This window comes from Aethalodelphis obliquidens, unplaced genomic scaffold (genome assembly GCF_003676395.1).
Source record: "Aethalodelphis obliquidens isolate GAN/ISIS:26980383/991018 unplaced genomic scaffold, ASM367639v1 scaffold20, whole genome shotgun sequence".
Classification (NCBI taxonomy): Eukaryota; Metazoa; Chordata; class Mammalia; order Artiodactyla; family Delphinidae; genus Aethalodelphis; species Aethalodelphis obliquidens.
Genome location: NW_020837964.1, coordinates 4,112,351 through 4,136,922, shown reverse-complemented (window position 1 = coordinate 4,136,922; position 24,572 = coordinate 4,112,351). Strand labels below are relative to the sequence as shown.

The following is a 24,572-nucleotide window of genomic DNA, read 5'->3' as shown; positions in this document are numbered from 1 at the left end:
GCATAGGGAACTATACTCAGTATTGTGTAATGACCTAAAGGGAAAATTATCCGAAAAGGAATATACACACATAGAGAACGGGATCACTGTGCTGTGCACCTGAGACACAACGTGGTAAATCAGCGTACTTCAATAAATATATGTTTGTATAAAAATGATAAAAACGTGCAGTTCTAACGTTGCCCCCTTGGCCCGCCTGCCCTCCTGTAACCCTACTCTGATTTGCTTAGCTACTTAGAAGTCATCATTAGCCTCTCATTAAAATAATGTACAATTCTTATGGAACATGTGGACTTCAAAAGCTAAATTAACTTTGGGGGATGCAACCCACACCAGCAGTAAACCAGCCACACGTGGAATAAGGAGCCTGTTCTGAAGCCCGGCGTTGAGTTCTGCATTGTGATCCGTGAGCCAGGTCAGGTCCGATCTGTACAAGTGGCTTATCTGTCCTGAGTATGCAGCCTCCATAAGCGATGTTGGCTAAAGTGTCCCCGTGAGTCAGTGAACGCCCTGTCCAGAACAAGGCCTCTCTCAGGGATCTGTAACAGGAGCCCGGACATACAGTGCCGTCGTTGGTACACCAGCCTGCTTCCAAGTGTTAGAACACATCTTGTGCATTTAGATGAGGAAATTGTCCCTCAAATGTCGTTCGAGGGTCTCTACATAATCATTAAATTGCTAAGTTACATATTCTGTCAAGCCCAAAATATGTTGGAAACTGAGATACTAAGGCCTTCCTTTGGAAGGTCTTGTCTCTCTCAAAAGTGGTTAGAGATGAATTAAGTGCAGTGGGGCATCCAGTGTCTCGGGTGACCCTGTAACCCCTCCCTGTGCGGAGAGGTACTGCATTCAACGTTTTAAAATTTATTTTATTTTTGGCTGTGTTGGGTCTTCATTGCTGAATGTGGGCTTTCTCTAGTTGTGGCGAGCGGGGGTTACTCTTCGTTTTGGTGCACGGGCCTCTCATTGCGGTGGCTTCTCTTGTTGCAGAGCACGGGCTCTAGGCGCGCAGGCTTCAGTAGTTGTGGCACAGGGCTCAGTCGTTGTGGCTCGCGGGCTCTAGAGCACCGGCTCAGTAGTTGTGGCGCACGAACTTAGTTGCTCCGAGGCATGTGGGATCTTCCCAGGCCAGGGATCGAACCCGTGTCCCCTGCATTGGCAGGTGCATTCTTAACCACTACGCCACCAGGCAAGTCCTGCATTCACTCTTCAGGCTGCTGTCCCCTCTGGCACATCGGACTTTTAGATTCAGCTGTCTGGTAGCCCTCAGATGGCTCCTCTGTTACCCTGTACATGAGTGTGTTGTCTGAAAGAGCATGCATAATCCCACACCCCCTGACAGCTCCAATTGTATGTATGACAGATAATAGCTTCAATTTTCCTGTGCTTAAGTGGGATCGGGATGCCCAGCTGCAGACGAAGATCAAAGCTCCTAAAGGGGCCGAATATATAGCAAGGAGACGCTAGCCTGGAGTTCACGATTACCTGCATTTGGTCCCTGCAGTGATTGATTGGCCCTTGGATAGAAAACCCGATCATTCTAGCAAATCCAGTGCTTTCTAGGGTCCCAGGTGAATTGTGGGCCTATCCATGTTGTTCTTGACACTTCGAGCTAAATGTTTAGTGTTTCCTGCTGCAATTTTTAGTATTTTTATAATTCCAAGACTATTTCGTTGGCTTTAGGGTCATTTACACTAAGAACTTGGCCCCGTAACCTTGGTGCTGGGGATACAAATTCAGTGATTTTCCTTCATTCGCATTTGACATGTCTTTCTCAGTGGCTTTTAAACCACTGTGAATGCTAGGGTACCGTCAGAAGTACATCACAGGGAGATTTTCCTTTACCGTGTGAAATATTGCTAACAAGACTTGGAAGTTGTCTTACACGAAGAACGTCATCAGGTGTATCTGGTTGGTGTATTGTTTGCCCCAAGGCAAGAAAGTGCACGTGCCCCTTTGAGAAGGAAAGAATGAAAAATGGGTTCCATTCAGAATGAAAAATGGCGGCCCTTCCATTGTCCTGTCTGTAGAGCCATGTTCAGCTGCCCGGTGGCTCAGAGAAGCTGTTTCTTTAATTTTTCAGGTGGTCAGTCATGTAGTCATGGTCTAATGTGTGGGTCCCGCTAGTAGTAACTTTGTAATCAGCAAATGCATCATTTTATGTCTTTTCCTTAGTGGAAATTTCTGGTGATTGTGCTCATAGGGTGCTTGTACTTGACCGGGCCAACTAGTTAGAAAGCTAAGATTGCAGTCAAAGTCAGTTGCTTTGGATTAACCAAGTAAACCTATGAGTTCAATGCTGCACAGCTCTCAGCTCACTTTGCAGGAGTCGGCGTCCTGCCAGTGTGGCCGCTTCACTCATGGTTCGTTAAGCTTCTCTTTGGAAGTGCTTAGTCCATCAAGAGAGACCAAAGACTTCTCTATTACTTCTCTGGCTCAAGAAGGAAAGATGCCTTGTTGACTGGCCCGGTGAGGGTAGTACCCATTACACCAATTTCCTGAGCGTCAGTGGGCTTCGAAAACATTAGGAAAAAAATCTTAGAGTTTAAAAAAAGTCTAACAAGGCCGTGTGTTAACAGCCTGCTCTACACATAATGCTATTTTGTCTTTTTAAAATCAATCGCAGCAGATTGCCAAGCAGGTGTGCTTTTTCCTCATCAGTCGTTTGCTCTTGCTTCCTAGGATTTTTTTTTTTTAATCTGTTATTATTCATCTTTTGGACTGACTATTCCCATCTTACTTATACCTTTTGGAGACAAATGTATTTGTTTGAAAAATGAGATTCACTTTGTAGCTTGGCTTCACCCTGTGGTGATGTTCTTTCTCTTCAGAAGTAAATAAACGAACCAGTGAACGAATGCTTGGTCCCTTTTCTGATCTTTCACTCTCTTTTCTTACCTCCCCCTGCCCCCCACCCCTACAAGAAAGGGTATATCACCCTAGTTAGTGAGTGTGGGCTTCTTTTAGCAGATTTACACTGTAAATTTGTTTGCCATTTGGGCTTCCCTTTTGTTTCTCAGACAGTCCGGTCATAATTAGGGGTGACTTGCTAAGCTCTGATTTGCTGAGCACAGTAGCATTTTGTCAGGTGTCTTCTGTTGGAAACAGCTGGCAAGTAAGCTTAATAAGCTTTAATGGGGTTTTCTAAATGTCCATCGACAGAGGAATGGATAAAGAAGATGTTATATGTATACACACACACACACACACACAAACACACAATGGAGTATTACTCAGCCATAAAAAGGATGAAATAATGGCATTTGCAGCAACATGGATGGACCCAGAGATGATCGTACTAAGTGAAGTAAGCCACGCAGAGAAAGACAAAAACATATGATATCACTTATATGTGGACTCTAAAAAGATGATACAAGTTAACGTACTTACAAAAGAGAAACAGACTCACAGACTTTGAAAACTTATGGTTACCAAAGGAGAAGGTGGGGGGGCGGGATAAATTAGGACTTCGAGATTAACATACACTACTATATATAAAATAGATAATCGAGAAGGACCTACCGTATAGCACAGGGAACTCTACTCAATATTCTGTAATAACCTATATGGGAACAGAATCTGAAAAAGAATGGATGTATGTATGTGTATATGTATACCTGAATCACTTTGCTGTACACCTGAAACAGACACGACATTGTAAATCAACTATATCCCAATATAAAATAAAAAGTAAATTTAAAAAAATTAGTGTTTTTTCTTCTTTCAGTTAAGGGGATCCTAGCTGCCGTGCGATTTAGGAAGTGTTTTGACTCTAGGACTTCACATTGATTGAGTGATGCCGTCCAAGATGTTTTCATCTTCATAAACTCCATTTCCTCCCAGATCCCATTTAAGTGCTGCCCTTTGTCTTATCTATCATGTTATCTATCATGTGTTGGAAGTATTTATTGTTGGTTTTCTAACGAGTAAATATTAGGGTAGCTTTGTTCATTCTGTGGTAGCAATCCAGTCAGATGCGTGTGTGCGTTTGAAGGGTTCCCGATCCCTTCCTGAGAAACCCCATGTCCCCGTCGGCAAGTTCAGGAATCGGGTAAACCTCAGCCCCGTGGGGTTTTTTTGTCCTTTTTTGAAATTGCAGTTGGTTTTTGTTTTTCAAACATCTTCACCCATGAGGAGTGTTTTTGGTTTCAGCTGTCGGGCCCTCTGAGAGGCTTGCGCCGTGTTCGGGGTGGCACTGGGATGCTGGGGTTGGGTCTGGTGAACCTGACCTTGAGCTCATCTGTCCTCCAAAGAAAGCAGATCTCTTCACGCATTTTATGAGCATTTGGGGATTCCCTACATAATTTAAGAAAAAAAATAATCCCTCTGCTTAAAAAAAAAAAAAAAAAAAGATTGAAGGACTCTTACTTAAGCGTGGATTTCCTGCCAGGTCTGAAAATGGACTCATCCTTGTTTATTCCCTGTTGCCAGCAGTGGGCCCAGCTCTGGACTCTCATACCTGTGGGGTCGGATTTGCTTTGTGCTTATCTTATCACCCGCAGCTGAAAGCCGAGCACTCCTGTGCTCCGTGGAGAATCAGTCGGTGCCTCCTGACCTTCTTGAGGACACTCACCCTTCACATCCGAGGCCAGCAAGGGGGTGATGCACTGATGTGGAATTTGTTCTGTGTTCGTAAAGGTGTGAATTAACTTTGCAGTGAGTAACATTCCCTTTCTAGGAAGATTTCTCCTGTTTCTTATGGCTGCAAACCCTCCCTGCTGCACTGGGACCACACCTCCCACTGCAAGACCACTGACTCCAGTGGAGCCCTCCACCGGGGGTGCTGCCGACGTGCGGCTCGTGACCTGGAGCAGATCCAGGGGTGTCGGGACCAGCGACTCACAGCAGCGTCCTCTGTGGTCACCCTTGGGGCGCTCCTGCTTGCCCCTCTCCCTTCCCCTCTCCGGACAGCATATTTTCTTAACGTGCTCATAATAGCTAAGAAGACGTGGGGCTTCCTACAGACCAGGCCCACTTCTGCTTTTAAATTACTTTTTAAATTAATTTATTTAATTTATTTACTTTTGGCTGCATTGGGTCTTTGTTGCTGTGCAAGGGGTTTCTATAGTTGCGGTGAGCAGGGGCTACTCTTTGTTGCGGTGCTTCTCATTGCGGTGGCTTCTTTTGTTGCAGAGCACAGGCTCTAGAGCGCAGGCTCAGTAGTTGTGGCGCACGGGCTTAGTTGCTCCGCGGCATGGGGGATCTTCCCTGACCAGGGCTCGGACCTGTGTCCCCTGCATTGGCAGGCGGATTCTCAACCACTGCGCCACCAGGGAAGCTCCGGGCCCACTTCTGAGCTCTTTCCAGGCACTTGGCCCTCTGACAGTCCCGGGAGGACTTTCTGCCTACACCACGCAGCTGGGGAGTTGGCATCGGCTCAGAGTCTGCTCGGAGCCCCTGCACTGTGCTGTGTGCAGGCGCCCACCCCTCATCCCCGCGGCCTGCCCAGGTCAGTCCTGGCACTCGAGAGTAAACTAGAGTGGCCAAGAGAGGCTGGTGATACAGCAGAGAAACTGAAGGGAAATCTGGATGAACTCTCAATGCTGTGGCATTAAAACAAAACAAAGTAGTGAAATGATTAAAAACAGGGGTGCGGAAGCACCCAGCCGGTGCTCCAAACTCTCCCTGTGCTCATCAGCCTGTGATCTTGGGGCAGTGGCCCAGTGTCTGAACTGGCTGGGGGTGGCACTGCCCCACGGGGTCAGGGACAGGGTTAGGCCAGGTAACAGGTGCGATCTCTAAGCAGAGCCTGGGGGCTCAGTGAGCCCTGCTCACCTATGTCCCTTCTGGCGTCATCACAGGGCTTGGGGCCGGGCCTCATCTCTGGTAATTCACCTTTTGAATTTCCCATCTTTTCCTGCCTCGACCCTTGGCCCTGCTTGCCTGTCCCCTCGTTTGAGTTCTGCTGTCCTGTCAGTTCTGGATGCTTCTGTTGAAGCCAGGCAGCTGGGCACTGTCTCCTGCCTGGTCAGGGCCCCCCAGGATAGGGACATGTTTGCTGCTGGCTGAGTTTCCACTAGAAAATAGTGTGAGTGTCTGGGTAGTGGGCGGCCTGTCACCACAGACCCCGGTGCCCCCTGGATCGCTCAGTAGAAATGTTCATTCCTCCCTGTCTTCCTTTTATGCAGATGCCCACCCAGGGCTAGCTGCACACACACACCCTGGAGTTTTCTGTTACTGTTCTTCTTTACAGCTGTCATGGGACTTTTTTTTTTTTTTTGCGGTACGTGGGCCTCTCACTGTTGTGGCCTCTCCCGTTGCGGAGCACAGGCTCCGGACGTGCAGGCTCAGCGGCCACGGCTCACGGGCCCAGCTGCTCCGCGGCATGTGGGATCTTCCCGGACCGGGGCACGAACCCGCGTCCCCTGCATCGGCAGGTGGACTCCCAACCACTGTGCCACCAGGGAAGCCCTATCATGGGACTTTTTAAAGAAAGAAGTAAAATTCATCAGTGCACAGAAAAAATGAACCAAAGACTGGTCCAACCTAAGATTTGCATCCAACCTAATGTTTGTTTTCAAAGAAATAAAGTTTAAAAGTTCAACTCGGGCTTCCCTGGTGGTGCAGTGGTTGAGAGTCCGCCTGCCGATGCAGGGAACACGGGTTCGCGCCCCGGTCCGGGAGGATGCCACATGCCGCGGAGCCGCTGGGCCCGTGAGCCGTGGCCGCTGGGCCTGCGCATCCGGAGCCTGTGCTCCGCAATGGGAGAGGCCACAACAGTGAGAGGCCCGCGTGCAGCAAAAAAAAAAAAAAGTTCAACTGACCCACGTTTACAACTAAGAAGAAAACATACACTTCATTCAATAAACACAGCAAACTTGAAATCTGCTTTTATTCTGTCTGGTGACCAGTTCAGGGCACAGAAGGGATGATACCGTGGGAGAGGCAAAGGAGATGGAGGTTAAGAGGGGAAGGAAGGGTGCCGGGGAGTGGGGCGCAGACCCAGGGGAGCGCGTGGGTCCAGCCTGGGCCTCCTGTGCAGACGGTGCTGACAGTGAACTCAACTTTAACACTAGCCCCCGGTCTCTACAGGGAACGGCCGGTCATCATTTCTCTTCTGGAAACAGTTTACTCCGAGCTCTGAAGGTCTCAGTGTCTTCGTTTAGACCTTCCTTTTGGGTGTAGGGAGCTGTCCACCTACTCGGCCTGTTCACTGCTCATTGGCGGGTGTGTCGCCTTCTCAGGCACCCCGTTAGGTCGCTGTGCCTGAGGCTGTCCTCTGAAGCCCACATTTATTCTGACCTTTGAGTGCTTCCCTTTTGAAACCAAGTCTGTTTCAGTGTTTTTGTCCTGTTAGTCCTAATGGTGACAGTACGTAATACGATTCAAAGGGAAAATAAAAGGCACTGCAAAAAGAATAGAACAAATGGGCAGCGGCGGCCACAGCAAGACATCCTCACAGGGTCCGGCCAGCGCATCCTTCAGCCTGTCCTTGCCCTGGGCTGGATGGGTGACGTCGCAGCTCATGGTGTGAGCACAGCCAGCGGCTGAGCTCTCAGATCTGACCTCCTGGCCCACTGAGCAGGTGACCCCCGGGTCTTTACACGCCCCCAGCGCTGACACCCCAAGCAGGTTTGCAGCCGGTGGAGCAGGAAGGGGTGGGCCAGGCCCTCCCTGCCCGCTTTTCACAGAACTGCTGTCTGCGTCTGGGTGGTTTGGAAAATATTGTGGAAAAGAACCAAGTGGCTACCATGAGTCTGCACGTTCACAAGGTTTGTGTTTGACTTGAAGCGCCCACAACCAAACCCTTTAATTTCACTTGAATAAAAAGTGATGCGTTGACGAAAACGCCTTGTCCTACTTAAGCGGGGGCTGTGGCGAGGGTGGTGATATCACACTGGAGGGGACCCAGGCTGGGCCCGGCGGGGCCGGGCCTCGAGCTGTGACTTGCACGCGGCCAGGCACTCATGTCGAAATGGACAACTGAGGAGCCGTTTGCATGTTTATTTACCCGTGTAAACGTGTAGCGTATTTCCAGGGCCCCAGGGCCCCCAAGCTCCCTAAGGGTCACCAGTACCTGATGTCCGTCATACATCACTTCTCACCCTCGGCACCGTGGACACCTGCGTGTGGCCAGCTGTCCTGTGCATTGTGGGATGTGAGCATCGTGGCCTCACCCACTGGATAGCAGTTGCACTCCCCCTCCAGTTGTGACAACCAAAAACATCACCAGACATGGCCGAATGTCCCCTGGGGACCCAAATCACCTCTAGGTGAGAACCACTGCCATAGCGAATTAGACCGCTTAGGACTTCGTAGAAACAGCATCATAAAACATGTACTCCAAAAAAAACAAACAAAAAAAACATGTACTCCGCACCTTCTTTCACCCAAGATAATCTGCAGTTATAATCGTCCCCATAGCAGCGTTAACACAATCCCTCTGTGTTGAAATCCGCAGGGGGCCGGGGCCGGCTGCGGCCAGGGCCAGGGTCAGGATGGGAGGCAGATTTAAGCTCACAGAAATATATGCAGAGCGTGGCAGTAACTAGAGTATCAGTGTATCCACTGGTAAGTGATTCTCAAAATGATAAACTCTCATAGTCCGGATAGAAAACCCTTTTATTCCTGGTTACTGGTGATTGAATGGTCACCTGATAAGCAAATGCCAGGGTAACCAGGTGACATTGAGTTTTCGCACAGCATCTTCTTAATCCTCGCCAAAATCTTAGGAAGGGGGCCGGCTAGTCTCGTTAAACGAGGAAACAAGCTTACCTGGTTTGCAGTCGCTGCGTTCCGTCCACCGTGGAGCGCCTCCTGTCAGTCTGCCTTGGAGAGACGGTCAGAAAACAGTGTCCCTGTTCTCTGGAGGAAGTTTGCTGAGTGACAGTGCCGGGATCCTGCTTTCTGGTCCCCGGGCCAGCTCACCCTGCTGCCCACAGGAGGGCGACCAGTGCATCTTGGTGGCTCCAAGCTTTAGTGGAGGGGCCAACGGCTGGTTAATCACACAGCCCTGCTCCTTCATCTCACCCATGCATTTGCCACCTTGAAAGCCAATTCCGAAAGCCCAGTGCAAAACAAAAACAGAACAACCCCCTTCCCCAGAAAACCTGAAAGCAAATACCTTCATCCAAACATCACCAGCGCTTGTCTCTGTAGGTACCTGCCCCCAGTCTATTTGTGTATTCCAGTTTTTCTACACCGGGCATTTTTTACTTTCTAAGTTTAGAAATATTTTCTCCTCTGTGTCTCCAAGCCTGTGTTGCCAGACCAGGTAGCTGCTGTAGCCCCCCCTCCCATCCCCCACTTCTCGAAGACCAAGGGTCCGGGGTTCTCTAAGTTCTGAAGTTTGGCCATGTTGCAATGCCAGAGGCTTATCTTGATTCCAGTAATTAGAGAAACACATCTGTCAAACCAAACCTCTTGGAATTCAAGCACTGGTTTGAGAATTAATACGAAATTCAGTTGAGTGCATTCGAATGCAAGCATCGAAGTCCACGTTTGAATGAATACAGAGAGCACAAGTTGTCTGGGCACCGCGGGCCGTTCTGTTGGGATGAGTTCAGCACAAACAAATCCTCAATCTGAGGGTTAAACTCTTATGTAAATGCTTATGGGTTTACAACTTCTGGGGGAAATAATGCCTGGGAAAATGTCTTTGGGGTTTCATCGAACACTTGGAAAATAATCTGAAAACATTTTTCCAAACCCCGGGTAGTTCCAGCCCGGTCCTAATTGATAATAACTGTGTCTACACGGCCTTTCTCTGTCCATTCTTAGTACCGTAAATGCCAAGGAGACCTTTGCGCTGAGAATTTATGCTGGTGCCAGTGGGGTCTGGGGATCAGGCAGCTCTGGCCAGTCTGTCTCCACCATCACGTAACAGCCTCCCCCTCCCCCAGAAATGCTCGTAACTATTATGAGAATCAGATCTTGGGTTAATTTTAACTGAATTTAATTCATTCATCAGACCATTATTTGGTACCGACTCAGTGCTAGGTTTTTCTTCTTGTTGCAGGCAGCTCATAAATGAAATGAGGCGAGAAGTTTGACAGCTCCCATCTTGAAGGGTTCACAGTTAGTGGGAGAAAGCAGGACCTAGGCAGTGGGGTGGAGAAAGCAGTGAGTGCTGGTCACAGAACAGGAGTTGGGGGCTGGGAGAGCTCAGAGGAGGGGCTGTCTGGGCAGTGTGAGTTCAACCCTAGTCTTATTGTAGATGTCTTTTACCAGATTAAGGAAGTTCCTTTCTACTCTGAGTTTTTGAGCGTTTTTAATCATGCATGGGTGTTGAATTTTGTCAAATGTTTTTTTCTACACCAATTCATATGATTCTGTGTTTTTTCTTCTTTAGTTTATTAATATGATGGAGTGTGTTGATTGGTTTTTTAATACCCCACCAGCCTGCATTCCTGAGATAAACACCATTTGGTCATGGTGTAGTGTATTTTTTATACATTGCTGGACTCTATTTGCTAATATTTGTTGAAGATTTTTGTGTCTGTGTTTGTGATGCACACTGGTCCATGCACATTTCTTGTATTGTCTTTGTATGGTTTGGGTGTCAGAATAGTACTGGCCTCTTAAAATGAATTGGTAAGTGTTCCCTCCTTGTGTAGGACTGGTGTTATTTCTACTTGAAACGTTTGGTAGTTTTCACTAGTAAAACTATCTGGGCCTAAAGATTTCTTTTTCGGAAAGTTTTAAACTACAAGTTCAATTACTTTAATACATATAGGACTCCTGGATAATCTCTTTCATCTTGGGTGAGTTTTGGTCATCTGTGGCTTTTCAGAAATAGTTCTAATTCATCTAAGTTGTTGAGTTTAAGTGCAAAGAGATGCTCAGGGTGTTCTCTCATTATCCTGTTAGTGTCTCTGTGGTCTATCTATGGTGTTAACTCCTTTTTATTCCGCATATTGGCCATTTGTGTGTGTCTGTCTGTCTCTCTCTTTTGTCAGCCTTGTTAGAGATTTGTCAAATTTTACTGGCCTTTTAAAAGTTTTAGCTTTTGATTTCATTGATTTTCTCATTGGTTTTCTGTCACTGGTTTCAGTGTCATTAATTTTTGCTTTTCGTCTTTATTATTTTGTTTCTTCTGCTTGCTTTGGGTTTATTTTGCTCTTGTTTTCCCAGTTTCTTAGGTTGGGAGCTTAAATGGTGGATTTGAGATCTTTATTATTTTTTTCCTAGTATTTTCTAATGCTATAAATTTCCCTCTAAAGATGGCTTTAGTTGCATCCCACCGATTTTGATACTTTGTATTTTCATTTTCAGTTCAAAACATTTTCTAATATGCCTTGAGAGTTCCATGCATGTGCAGCACAGAGATGAGCCTAGGAGTTCCTCTGCCACTTCATGGGTCGCTTTCTTGAGTTCCCTCCTCCTCCCACCTCCCCAGACTCCGGTTCTCCTTCCCCCTCCCATGGCCACAGAGCCTGGGCCTTAGTTCCTAGCTCTGCCATGCTCTTCCTGCCCCTGTCTGCCTCCAGGACCAAGTGGCAAGAGGTCAGAGTGAGGGAAAAGCTACGGGGGTGCCCCCGCATTCTTGGGACCACAGTTTTTCTGATTAGAGAGAAGCTTTTCGGATTTTGAAGTTCCAGGTGCCTGCCCAACCGCCTCCCTGCCGCAGACTCCCTGGAGGCCGGGACAGGAGACAACGGGGAAAAATAGAACAAAGGGAGAATAACTCAGGGCACTCCCCACTCTCTCTAACTCTTCCCTTTGCTGTTGCCCAGTGCAGAAACAGAAGGGTTCTCTCGGAGCTCTCTCTGCCCCGCCTGGTGCACGGTTCCCTCCCAGCGCCTGTGAGCTCAGGCCAGGAGATACCAGGAGAAGCGTGGAAATTCACCGCCGCCCCAGCATGCCTTGAATTCTAGCTCTTCCCCCAGTCTGTCTGCCTGTGTTTACTTCTGAGTTGATTTCAGTGGGAGAGGCAGGAAGGACAGTGCTGGTGCATCTTGACGGCACCAAACCTCCATGGTTTTACTTTTAATAATGATAATCACTGTGGGAGCCCATGGCAGCTGAGGGTGTCAAGGAACTCAGCACGTCCTGGCATCGCAGGGACCCAGAAGTCAATCAGGTTTAAGCTTAGAAGCCTTTTTCCTCTACAGTAGTTTAAGGTTCACCCTGAATTCAACTCTCCTGGGCGCGTGTGCGTCCATCTCCATCCCGATTGTATGTGTTGAGCTGATTTTCGTTGTGCTTTTCGTTGGAAAAGTGGAGAAGGTCAGAGTGGATTGGGTTCTTAGGGAGCTGGCTGAGGCCTGTCATGTTACAGACGGAGAAACTAAGCCACAGAGAGGACAGGTGTGGCAGAGTGAGGGTCCTACCTGGTCTCCGTGTCCCGGTCCCAGGCTGTGACACCACTGGAGGGTGCTTGGGGTCTCGGCTAACAGAGCACGATGCATCTAGGCAGTGGAACACCTGGGTCAAACGCACGTGGCACAGAGTCTGTATTTTAAATACTAATTATAAGAGCTACCACTTAGTAAGCACTTAATGCGTCCTGACCAATATGCACTTCATAGTCCTCTCGTTTATCTCCACGGCGGCTCTTGGAGGTAGATCATGCTTACCATCCTCGGTTACAGAGGGGAGTGAGGGCCAGAGAAGGCAAGTCATTTTCTCAAGGGCACACAGCAAGGAAGCACTGTGGCAGGGATTCAAACCCAGGCCCATTTTTATGGTGCCTCTTAGCCAGGATAAACTAAAAAATCAAATTCTGAAGACACGTCTTCCCGGTAAACACAGCGGGCTGGCTGGCTCATCCTTCAGGGACATACTTTCGCAATTTCAGCGTTCTGCTGGTCACAACCTTTCTGATTCATAACCGGCGGATCAGCCCCTGTGTCACAGAGACCTCGTAAACAGCTAAGTCGTTAACCTCTCAGATGGGTTTTGTTTACTGGCAGGAAATACTGGCAAAAGAAGAGTTATCCTTGAAGAGTTTGTACGTTGATGATGTTTTGTTTTGATTAAGAATTCTGGGAGGCCAGAGATGCCTTTCTGTGTAGAGAGCTGCCGTTTCCCTGCCAGAGTTGGCTCCTTCTGCAGATGCAGCAAGATCCCGTCACTCACGGGACCTTTAGAACCTTCTCTTCCGCTGACCCATGCCTGTCCTGGTCAGCAAGACTGACTCAGCGGCCCGAACCCTGACCCGTCGTCCCCTAGGGCTTGCCAAGAGGTGGAAGTAGGAATTTCCCTTACTCCTCATTTTTTTTTTTTTTGCGGTACGCGGGCGTCTCACTGCCGTGGCCTCTCCCATCGCGGAGCACAGGCTCCGGACGCGCAGGCCCAGCGTCCAGGGCTCACGGGCACAGCCGCTCCGCGGCATGTGGGATCCTCCCAGACCGGGACGCGAACGCGCGTCCCCTGCATTGGCAGGCGGACTCCCAACCACTGCGCCACCAGGGAAGCCCCCTCCTCATTATTTTGATCAGTCTCAGAAACAGGCCGCAAGTGGGGCTACCCTAGGACCCCACCCACGCACCAAAAGCACTTGGTCCCCATCATTTGTGCGTGTGCCGCACAGAGGCCGGAAGTGGATTTGCTTGCTGTTCTCAATTGATAGGGAAGCAGCACCATGCCTCCAGCTGCCCTCAGTCCATACTGAGGACAGACCAGGCGGCTCCAGGTGCGAACTGTTTGACAGGCACGTGTCTCCTCCAGGTTCACCGGATGCCCAGCTCTTGCAGGTACCTGGCAGGTCGTCGTACACTTGATGATGCCTTAGAGGGTGGGGAAGCCCTCCCCCATCTGCTGTCCAAGATCCCTGGCAACAGGTGTTCCTTTGCGCCCTCTGTTCCTCCCCCTCTCCCTTCTCTCCTTGTTTTTTTCTTTCTCTTCCCTCCCTCATATTTCCTTCATTTTCCTGTTTTGCACATTTCCCCCTAAGGTAATACGTGCTCACTGGAAACGTGTTTGTTAGTCATTGAACAGTAAGGAAAAAAATCCCAAACCTCTGTAATCTCAACATTTCATATGTGTGAATATTTCTTTTTGGCCTTTTTACATTCACACACTCTCACACACACACACACACACACACACACACACACACGTATGTATATGTATGTTTTTAGGCTTGTACCCTTATATGATGCTCTTTTTCTCTGTTTTTGCTTAGTATGTTTTAGAAGTATTCCCTCTTGTCATGGAAAACACCATTATTATTATTTTTTTTGGCGGTATGTGGGCCTCTCACTGTTGTGGCCTCTCCCATTGCGGAGCACAGGCTCCCGACGCGCAGGCTTAGCGGCCATGGCTCACGGGCCCAGCCGCTCCGCGGCATGTGGGATCTTCCTGGACCGGGGCACGAACCCGTGTCCCCTGCATCGGCAGGCGGACTCTCAACCACTGTGCCACCAGGGAAGCCCAACACCATTATTTTTAATGGTCGTTCTAGGGATTTCAATAGGCATCTTTAACTGATCACAACCTACATAGTGTTCATATTGAATTACTCCAGGAGAATACAGGACCCTTGCGACAGTATATTTTCATGTACCCCTCCCCCATACTAAATGCCACTGTAATCACATGTATCATCTCTATACACATTGTAAACCAACAACTCATCGTCATCCCATTTATCAACTTGTTCTTTTATGGATTGTGCTTTTGATATTGTATCTAAGAAATCACCTCCTAGCCCAAGGTCTCAGAGAGTTTCTCCTGTGTTTTCTTCTAGAAGTTTTATGATTTTAGGTTTTACATGTAGGTCTCTGATTTGATTGAGTTCATTTCTGTATATGGTACAAGGTATAGATCAAAGTTAATTTTCTGCATTTAGATATTTAATTCTTCCAGCACCTTTTGTTGAAGGTACTCGAAATCCTTTCCTCATCAAATTTGCCTTTGCACTTTCACAGACAAAAAATTGACCATATGTGTGTGGGTCTTGCTTCCTGTTTTATGTTAACAATCTTGAATAGGAATGTAAACCTAACTTTTTTTCTTTTTTCAAATTTGTTTTGACTTTTATATTCTTTGTGTTTCCATGTGTATTTTAGGATCTGCTTGTTAATGTCTACCCAAAATAACTTGCTGTGATTATTATTTGTTGTTATTATATAAGTATTAGGTATACGGCTTTATAGTTCAACATCTGTATATACTACAGAGTCGTCACCACCATGAGTCTAGTTACCACCCATCACCATACAGTGGACCCTCTTCACCCTTTCCACCCACCCTCCAGCCCCTTTCCTCTCTGGTAACCACTAATCTGTTCTCTGTATCTATGAGGTTTTTTTTTAATTGAAGTATAGTTGATTTATAATGTGTTAATTTTAAGTGTACAGTCTATGAGTTTTTGTTTGTTGGTTTTGCTTTGTTTTTTAGATTCCACATACGAGTGAAATCATATGGTATTCGTTTTTCTCTGACTTATTTCACTTAGCATAATACCCTCTAAATCCATCCATGTTGTTGCAAATGTCAGGATTTCATTCTTTTTTATGGCTGAGTAATATTCCATTGTATATATTCACAGCATCTTCTTTATCCATTCATCCATCAGTGGACACTTAGGTTGTTTCCATACCTTAGGCTATTGTAAATAATGCTGCAATGAACATAAGGGTACAGGTGTCTTTTTTTTAATCTTTTCTTTTGTTAAAAAATTTTTTTGATTTATTTTTGGCTGTGTTGGGTCTTCGTTGCTGCATGCGGGCTTTCTCTAGTTGCGGTGAGTGGGGGCTACTCTTTGTTGCGGTGCGTGTCTCATTGCAGTGGCTTCTCTTGTTGCGGAGCATGGGCTCTAGGTGTGCAGGCTTCAGTAGTTGTGGTGCATGGGCTCAGTAGTTGTGGCATGCGGTCTCAGTAGTTGTGGCTCGTGGGCTCTAGAGTGCAGGCTCAGTAGTTGTGGTGCATGGGCTTAGTTGCTCTGCGGCGTGTGGGATCTTCCCGGACCAGGGTTTGAACCCGTGTCCCCTGCATTGGCAGGCGGATTCTTAACCACTGCGCCACCAGGAAAGTCCCCAGCACCTTGCTTTTTTATACAATCTGACAACCTCTGCCTTTTAATTGGAGTGTTGAGATCAGTTATGTTTAAAATAAATAACATCGTTGGGTTAAAACCTGCCATCTTGCTCTTTGCTTTCCATTTGTCTTATCTTTTGTTACTTTTTTATCATTTTTTCTTCTCTTAGATTAATTGCATAGCTTGTCTGATTCTAATTTATCTCTTTTATTTACTTGTAGATATTTAGAAAGTTGAAGTTTCATTAGGGATGTACAGGAAGTAGCCATTTTCCCTAAAATAATGAGACCAGTCATGAGACAATTAATTGGTTAAGGAAAAGGTCAATAATAATAAAAATGCATATTTGGGTTTGCCTCTGGTTACCAGTAGGAAACAGAGTAAACCTACCCCAGAAGCCAAGTGCCTCTTATTCCCCAAGCTCACAGGTGTGGTGTCTATGGTTTGAATTGTCAAAGGAGCAAGATGGAGAGTTCTGGAAATTTGGGAGAAGTGAGGTGATGGCTAAAAGCCCAGCCCGCAGCAATGACGAGCTCACCTCGGCTCCCCTTTTCCCTGTGGTTTCCCTCCCTTCCCTTGTGCTAAGCGTCTCTCTGCGGAGCTGCGTGTTCCATGCTCCAGAATGTCCCTGGCCGCAGCATACTTCTGACTAGTGTTTTCCAGTAATTGCGAAGTCCAGCAATTACTCTTGGGTTGGCTGGCGTGTCTCTCCAGCGCATCGGTTTTAGGGCATATTGTGGTGACGGGCGTGAGTGACAGCGCAGCAGGCACCACGCTCAGAGCTTTGTCTACGTCAGTTCATCTGCTCCTTCCAGCAGTACTGGGAGGTCCCCGCTGTCGTTAGCCCCACTTTGTGGGTGATGAAACTGAGGCTCCAGCCCTTCCAGCAGAGGCTGGAATTCACGTCTGGGCTGTCCACCCATCAGAACCCATGCTCTGAACCCCGGAGCTGTCCCCGAGAGGGCCCGTTGTGCTCGGATCTCCCATCTTTGTCTGTTCTCCCCCACGGCTGAGATGAACAGTAAAATGTTTAACAGGGCCTTCTGAAACGTCTTCCCCTTAGGAATCAGCCCTGTGCTGGTGCTGAGCAGACAGAGGGAACGAGACATGGTCTTTGTCGTAGAGATGCTGTTGCTGGCGTCACCTGGCTTCCACGTCTGCAGGTAGCTGGGGAGGGGGGTGGGGATCACCTGATCTGTGCCAGGTTCCGCTGGGCTTGCCTCCAGGCGGCAGGTTGGATCCCATTCCAGCTCCCACATCTTTGTTCTGTGCCCAGTCCCCCAAGTGTGGCCTGTTCTCCTTGTGGCCATCATAGAAGCCCTTTGAACAAAGAAAGTGATAAAACATGGCCAAGTTCAAAGCCAAGAGATGGGGCGTAATCAATCTCTCCCCACCAGCCACGCAAGGCCCCAGGCCATGGGGCCGCAGAACAGTCTTCCAGCCTAGTGACGAATCAGTAATTCAGTTGATTCCATTTACTTCATCCGTTTTGACAGGTGAGTAAAGTAAATTGCATGATAAATGCAAGGAAAGAGGAAGCACAAGGTGCCGCTGAGGAAGACAGTGACCTAAGCACCTGTGACCTGCCAACCATCTGTCTTCACCGAGGAGGTAGCGTTTGTGCTGGGTCATGTGAGGCGGGAGCTCCCCAGGCGGAGGGGGTAGAGCACGTGCCAAGGCCCAGGGGCACGGAAGGGCCCTGTGGGCTCAGCAGCAGGAGGCGGAAGCGTGGGCGGCTGTGTGCGTGAGGGGAGGCGCAGGGAAGTGGGTGCAGTAGCGGGAGAGGACCCCGGAAGGCAGCCAGGGACGAAGCTGGAGTGTCTTGGTCAGGCTTGAACTTTCAGATGACTTCTGGCCGCAAAGTGGAGAAGAGAGGAGGCACAGCAATAATGACTATCGCTTACAGGTTTTTAAAGAAGTGCTGGGCACTTTGCGTTTAAACCTCACAACCACCTCATGACATCTGTATTATTATTATTGGGGGGGGGGTGGTTTTTAATTTTTTATTTTTTGGCCGCTCTGCTCGGCGTGTGGGATCTTACTTCCCCGACCAGGGATGAAACTTGCGCCCCCTGCGTTGGAAGCGCAGAGTCTTAACCACTGGACTGCCAGGGAAGTCCCCTGTATTATTTTTTTTAGCATACAAATCAGTGAGTTTTAACTTACTGTAAAGTCTTTCCTCACTGGCCAGGCTTGACGAGCTGGAGGCTTGAATGTGCTCACCTATAGGGGAAGGGAAGGGTCATCTCTTAATGCACTGTATGATCCCATTTACGGGACCTGCTGGAACAGGCAAAGCTGGGGGAGGTGGGAGGGGGGTGGGAGGTGAGGGAGGGCCCAGGGCTGACTGGGGAGGGGCATGAGGTGGTGGAAACATTCTACCTGTGATTGTGGTTGTGCGGTATAGACGTTTGTTGGAACTGGTTGAGCTCTATTTGAAGTCGACCTCCTATAGGTTTGATTTTAAAACGCCTCTGCGGCCCCCTGCTGGTGGGTTTGGGTCAATGTGGGCGCCGCTAGTCAGTGGAAGGGGATCGTATGAGAACACGCAGATGCCCCTTCCTCTTTTGTGTTTCGGGGTACCTGGCCTCTCCCCTTCTCAGCTGAGGCTTCTGTCTGCCTCTGGGGGACCAGGGATGCTTCAGGAGCTCAGCATGAGAGAGGAGTCGGAGTCTAGCTTTTAGAGTTCTTACTGAGATCAGAGGCCTGAAAGTGGACACCGGTAAAGAGAAAGGTTTTCTAAATCCTTTTAGCTCCCACTTATGCGTCAAGAGCCAGGCCTGTTATCACCAAAAATTCTACAAATAACAAATGCTGGTGAGGGTGTGGAGAAAAAGGAACCCTCCTACACTGTTTGTGGGAATTTAAGTTGGTGCAACCACTGTGGAGAACAGTATGGAGGTTCCTTAAAAAACTGAAAATAGAACTACCATATGATCCAGCAATCCCACTCCTGGGCATATATCCAGAAAAGGTGAAAACTCTAATTCAAAAAGATACACGCGGGCTTCCCTGGCGGCTCAGTGGTTAAGAATCCGCCTGCCAATGCAGGGGACGTGGGTTCGAGCCCTGGTCTGGGAAGATCCCATATGCCGCAGAGCAACTAAGCCCGTGCGCCACAACTACTGAGCCTGCATGCCACAACTACTGAAGCCCGTGCGCCTAGAGCCCCTGCTGTGCAACAAGAGAAGCCACCACAATGAGAAGCCTGCGCACTGCAACAAAGAGTAGCCCCCGCTCGCCACGACTAGAGAAGGCTTGTGTGCAGCAGCAAAGACCCAACACAACCAAAAATAAATTAAAAAAAAAAAAGATACATGCACCCCAGTGTTCATAGCAGCACTATTTACGGTAGCCAAGACATGGAAGCAACTTCAGTGTCCGTCGACAGATGAATAGATAAAGGAGATGTGGTACGTACATACAATGGAATACTACTCAGCCATAAAAAAGAATGAAATAATGCCATTTCCAGTAACATGGATGGATCTAGAGATTATCATACAAAGTGAAGTAAGCCAGACAAAGACAAATAGCATATGATATCACTTATATGTGGCATCTAATAAAAGTGATACAGATTAACTTATTTACAAAACAGAAACAGACTCACAGGCATAGAAAACAAACCTATGGTTACCAAAGGGGAAAGCGTAGGGGGGAGGGATAAATTAGGAGCTTAGGGTTAGCAAAGACACGCTACTATATATAAAATAAACAAGAAGGACTTACTATATAACACAGGGAAGTATACTCAATATTTTTTAATAACCTGTAATCAGAAAGAGTCTGAAAAACAATATATATATAACTGAATCACTTTGCTGTACACCTGAAACTAACACAACATTGCAAATCAACTGTACTGCAATTTAAAAAAAAAAAAGCGCATTGAGTTTGGCCTCCACGCTGATTATCAGCCATAGGGGAGTGAAATTCAGGGCTTCGTGAAAGGGGCATCCTTGCAACACAAGAAGGTGGGAAATCCTTCCTTCCCAGCTCCAGCCGGGTGAGGGAGGGGGAATGAGAAAGAAATGGGGGGTGGCGAAGTGCCCTGGGCTGTCCCCCTGGGTGCCCCCCCCCGCCAGAGCTGAGGGAAGGAGGGAGATTAAGGGGGAGGCTGAAAGCAGAAGGACTCAGAGCCACCCCCAGTGCGACATGGAGGGGAGAGCACCGTGCACCGGGCGAGCTCCAACATGGGGCAGCGCCGTGGGCCCAGGCTGCTGCAGCGGTCTGGCTAGGAGGGAGTGGCCGTAGCTGAGCCCAAGCTTGCTGGAGTGCATTGAAGGGGCCTGCTAAAAAGCTGTGTCCACACGCCAACCCCCAGAATGGCGAGTGTGACCTCGTTTGGAGAAAGTCTGCAGATGTGATCAAGTGGTCATGTAGCAGATCTCAAGATGAGATCATCCTGGATCACCCAGGTGGGCCCTCACTGCAATGACCAGTGTCCCTCTGAGAAGAGGAGAGGCTGTGTGAGGACGGAGGCAGAGATTGGGGTGATGCAGCCACAGGAACGAACGCCTGAGCCCCCAGAAGCTGGAAAGGGCAGGAAGGATTTGCCCACACTTTGATTTCAGACTTCTGGTCTCCAGAACTGCAAGAAAATGAATTCCTGTTGTCTTAAGCCCCCCTGTCTGTGGTCATTTGTTCTGGCAGCCCCAGGATGCTAATATTGGCTCCTGTGTCTTGTAAAAGGATCTGGGGGTTGGGTGGGTTCCCCTCCCCCGGGAAAACCACAAAGACCCTAAACTTTCCTCCCACCGCAGGAGGCATCACAGGAAGGAGAGAGTCAAGGAAGAAGCAGCCATGAGAGGCTCTGGGTGGCGCATCTCAGATCAGTGACCTGAGACTTTTTGAATGAGCAGAGATGCTCTCAAGTGAGAGAAACTGGGATACAGCTTATTGTCAAGTCCGAGTACCACTTCCCACATCACCTCCAACCGCCCCGTTATAGAAAATAGAGACACACCTCTGAGCACATGTGTGAGCGTAGCTGTCAGTCCCACGGGGATGAGAAGTGCACGGAGGAGCAGGACAACGAGGGGAGACGCCGAGGATGCCCGGAGTCTCTGCCCGCGGTCTCGGCCACGGTCACGTCCAGTCTGGTCCGAGCTTCTGCGGGCGTCCTGGGGCTCCCCCAATGGTGGAGGGTGGCTGCTGCCCACGGGGATGAAGGCTGAGCCTGGCCCCCGTCCGATTTTTGCATCTGGAAAGTGTTACTTGATCGCTAGAAAAATAAGCAGGCGAACCCGGGTCGTTTCCGGTGAAGAGGCTCTAAAGCGGCACCTCTGGAGCCAGACGACTCAGGGCTGAGCCGAGTGCCGTGGGGTGTGCGAGCCGCGCTGCGTGGAAGCCGTTCCCTGCGCTGCAGCTGACTCACGGTTGCTTCCCCTTTGAGGGGCAGCACGGGAGCCTGTGGCCCAGCTTCATGACCGCCCCGATGCCCCTTTGCAGTCACAGCGAATCGTGGATCAGTGTTAGTGTCCTCTGGCTGCTGTAATGAGTGAACCACACCTTAGAGACTTAAAACAGCATATAAATCAACATAAATCTATGGCTTGCAGGCCCGCAGGTCAGAAGACCAAAATGGGTCTCACTGGACTACAGTCAGGGTGTCGCAGGGCTGGTTCCCTCTGGAGGTTCCAGGAGAGAATCTGTTTCCTGGCCTCTTCCTGCTTCTAGAGGCGCCTGCATCCCTTGGCTCTTGGCCCCTCCTCCAGCCTCAGAGTGCACCCCTCCAGCCTCTGCTTCTGCATCACACCTCCTCCTTCTCCGACTCTGACCCCCACCTCCCTTTTCTTTTTTTTTCCTGTTGAATTTTTCTATTTCTGTTCAGTGACAATACCATAAAAATAATACCTTGAGATTTTTATATGATTTCTTTCTTCCGTGAACACATTTATCGTCACAACATCCCTGTGAGGTAGGGAGAAATCAGGTACTCTTTTTGCCAATTTCAGGAAGGGAAACTGAGTACACAGAGGTTAAATCACTTGCCTGGGACACAAAGAACACCAGCAGAGTGAAGTCGGGGAAGTGGGAATGCCAGGGTGAATCACTGCTGAACTTAGGAACCAAAACATTTTCAGATGTGGGAACATTTGGCATAGATTCCAGAAAACTAGAAACGAACTACTTCCTAGTGTTAAAGATTAGAATATTCGTTATTCTTTTAAAAGTGATATTAGAGGATTACTTCCTGAGTTTTCCATTCTTACACTGAGAAACAATAATAAGTACTAATAAGGAAAAGGAGCTATGACTTCACCATTAGCATAATCAAAATAAGATTAACCTATAATTTTTTTTTTTTTTTTTTTTTTGCGGTATGCTGGCCTCTCACTGTTGTGGCCTCTCCCGTTGCGGAGCACAGGCTCCGGACGCGCAGGCTCAGTGGCCATGGCTCACGGGCCCAGCCGCTCCGCGGCATGCGGGGCCTTCCCGGACCGGGGCACGAACCCGTGTCCCCTGCATCGGCAGGTGGACTCCCAACCACTGCGCCACCAGGGAAGCCCACCTATAAATAATTTGAAGTGACTGTTAAAAATAATAACACAAGTCCTAGAAAACTGAATTAGCATCAAGGAACCTAATCATACTGTGAAGTAAAAAAAGCAAACAAACAAAAACAGATAAAAGCTTATGGAAGATCTTCACTATCTGAAAAAAAAAAGGGAAGAGAAAGATGGGTGATGGTAGGGGCAGAGTATCTCTGACAGACTGATTTGTCACATAGTGGCACAAATTTTCTTTAATTGGAGACCAGACATGTTTTGCTCTGCCAGGGCTGCTGCTAAAAAGGCCATAGGTTGCAACAGAGAGACCTCGAATGCTGTCTTCCCTAGATGCCCGGTGAGGTTTCCGGTGTTCCCAGCCCCTGTCAGCCTGGTTGCCACGTTCTGTTAAAAGTTTGAATCCCCTTGGAAATTCCCATGATTGTTTGGACCAGACTCCATGGTAGACGTACGTTGAACATTTGGCATCATTCCTGATGGTGGCTCCACCATGCTTTGCTGTCCTGAAGCTACTCTTTGGGCAAATCCAAGCTTGAGCCAGTGCAGCCCAGTCAGTCTGGCTGGGATCCTCCTGGTGCTGGAGTGACTGCATCCGTTGTTGCTGATGCCAGGGCCACTGCTGCCAAGGCTGTCCTCCTCGAATCCACATCCTGACTTTCTCAGAGGTTCACCTTCTGTTTAAAATTTAGGTGGATTCACAACTACAGCTTGGAAGCATAGCAGCAAGATTACTTACGCCCCACTCTGGTTCCGGAACACCGTGTCGCCACTGTTCCTATAATACCCTGCCTCCCTCTTGTAAGGACACTTGTGCTCACACTGGACCCACAGGATAATTCAGGATAACGTCCTCGTTTCCAGATCCTTAATCACATTAACAAAGTCCCTTTTACAATGTGTAGTGGGTTGACGAGCATTCCCCCAAATTTCATCTTCACCCAGCCCGCAGAATGTGATCTTATTTGGAAATAGGGTCTTTGCACATGTAATCAAGTTGGGCTCCCACTGGAATAGGGTGGGTCCTCATCCAGTCACTGGTGTCTTCGTAAAAAGAGGGAAATTTGGACACAGACGCACAGGGAAGATGGCCGTGTGACCATGGAGTCAGAGATTGGAGGGATACAGAGCCTAGGAACCCCAACTTGCGACCAGCGGAAGCTGCCAGAGGCGTGGAACCCATCCTCTCCCAGAGCCTTGGAGGGAGCAAGGCCCTGCTGACACCTGGATTTTGGACTTCTGGCCTCCAGAACCGTGAGAGCATAAGTTTCTGTTGTTTTAAGCCTTCCCATTTTTGGTCCTTTGTAGTAGCCCTAGGAGGCTAACGCGTCATATAAATCACATTGACGGGCTTCAGGAATCAGGATGTGCACATCTTGGGGGGCCGTTATTCAGCCTGTCACAGAGCCTTGGAGGAGCGGAGAAACTTCCATGCTGGGGAGGAGCTGAGTTGCTGGAGACTGCAGTTAACCCAGGTATGAAGTCTAGGTTTGCTACCATGGGCTTTAGCGCAAGTGACGCCATTTCGGGCCTGCGGTTTTCTTTTCTTTTTTTTTCTCCTGCGGTACGCGGGCCTCTCACTGTTGCGGCCTCTCCCGTTGCGGAGCACAGGCTCCGGGCGCGCAGGCTCAGCAGCCATGGCTCACGGGCCCAGCCGCTGCGCGGCATGTGGGATCCTCCCGGACCGGGGCATGAACCCGCGTCCCCTGCATCGGCAGGCGGACTCTCAACCACTGCGCCACCAGGGAAGCCCTGTGGTTTTCTTTTTAACAGACTTGAACATGCAGATTTGGGGGGCGGGGTATACAGTTCAGCCTATAAGAGAAATACAAAATATTCCCTGGGATTCTTCCTTGGGAAAGTTGGCTGTTTGGAGGGGGAATGTATGGCTTTCAGAACATTCTATCCTTGACCAGGTTACATGGCGTGGTCTGTTTTGGTCAGCCTTTGCCATGTAACAAAGCATCCCGAATCATAGGGGCTTCACACAATGCAGTGTATTATCCCCAGGTTCTGTGGGGTGGTCCTGCAGGGGACTGACAGCTTGGCCAGGGCTGAGGGTCCAAGGCCGCTCGCTCATGTGCCATGGGGCTGACTCTCAGCTCAGGTACTGCGGTCCCCAGCCCCCCGTACTC

The 24,572-nt window shown here is 48.8% G+C and overlaps 1 protein-coding gene and 1 pseudogene across 1 annotated transcript in view; one reads left to right on the top strand and one right to left on the bottom strand.

Moving 5' to 3' along the window:
• The window catches only part of USP10 (ubiquitin specific peptidase 10), an 85,982-nt gene extending 68,087 nt beyond the window's left edge, over nt 1–17,895 (top strand). Inside the window, exons 14-15 of the mRNA XM_027119095.1 lie at nt 16,989–17,088; nt 17,422–17,895. Of these exons, the coding sequence (XP_026974896.1) occupies nt 16,989–17,088; nt 17,422–17,425 (104 nt within the window). The 3' untranslated portion in view covers nt 17,426–17,895. The remainder of the gene's footprint in view (nt 1–16,988; nt 17,089–17,421) is intronic.
• A 4,698-nt stretch (nt 17,896–22,593) lies between these two features.
• Nucleotides 22,594–23,089, bottom strand: LOC113627326 (arginine/serine-rich protein PNISR pseudogene; annotated as a pseudogene).
• Nucleotides 23,090–24,572: the final 1,483 nt, after the last annotated feature.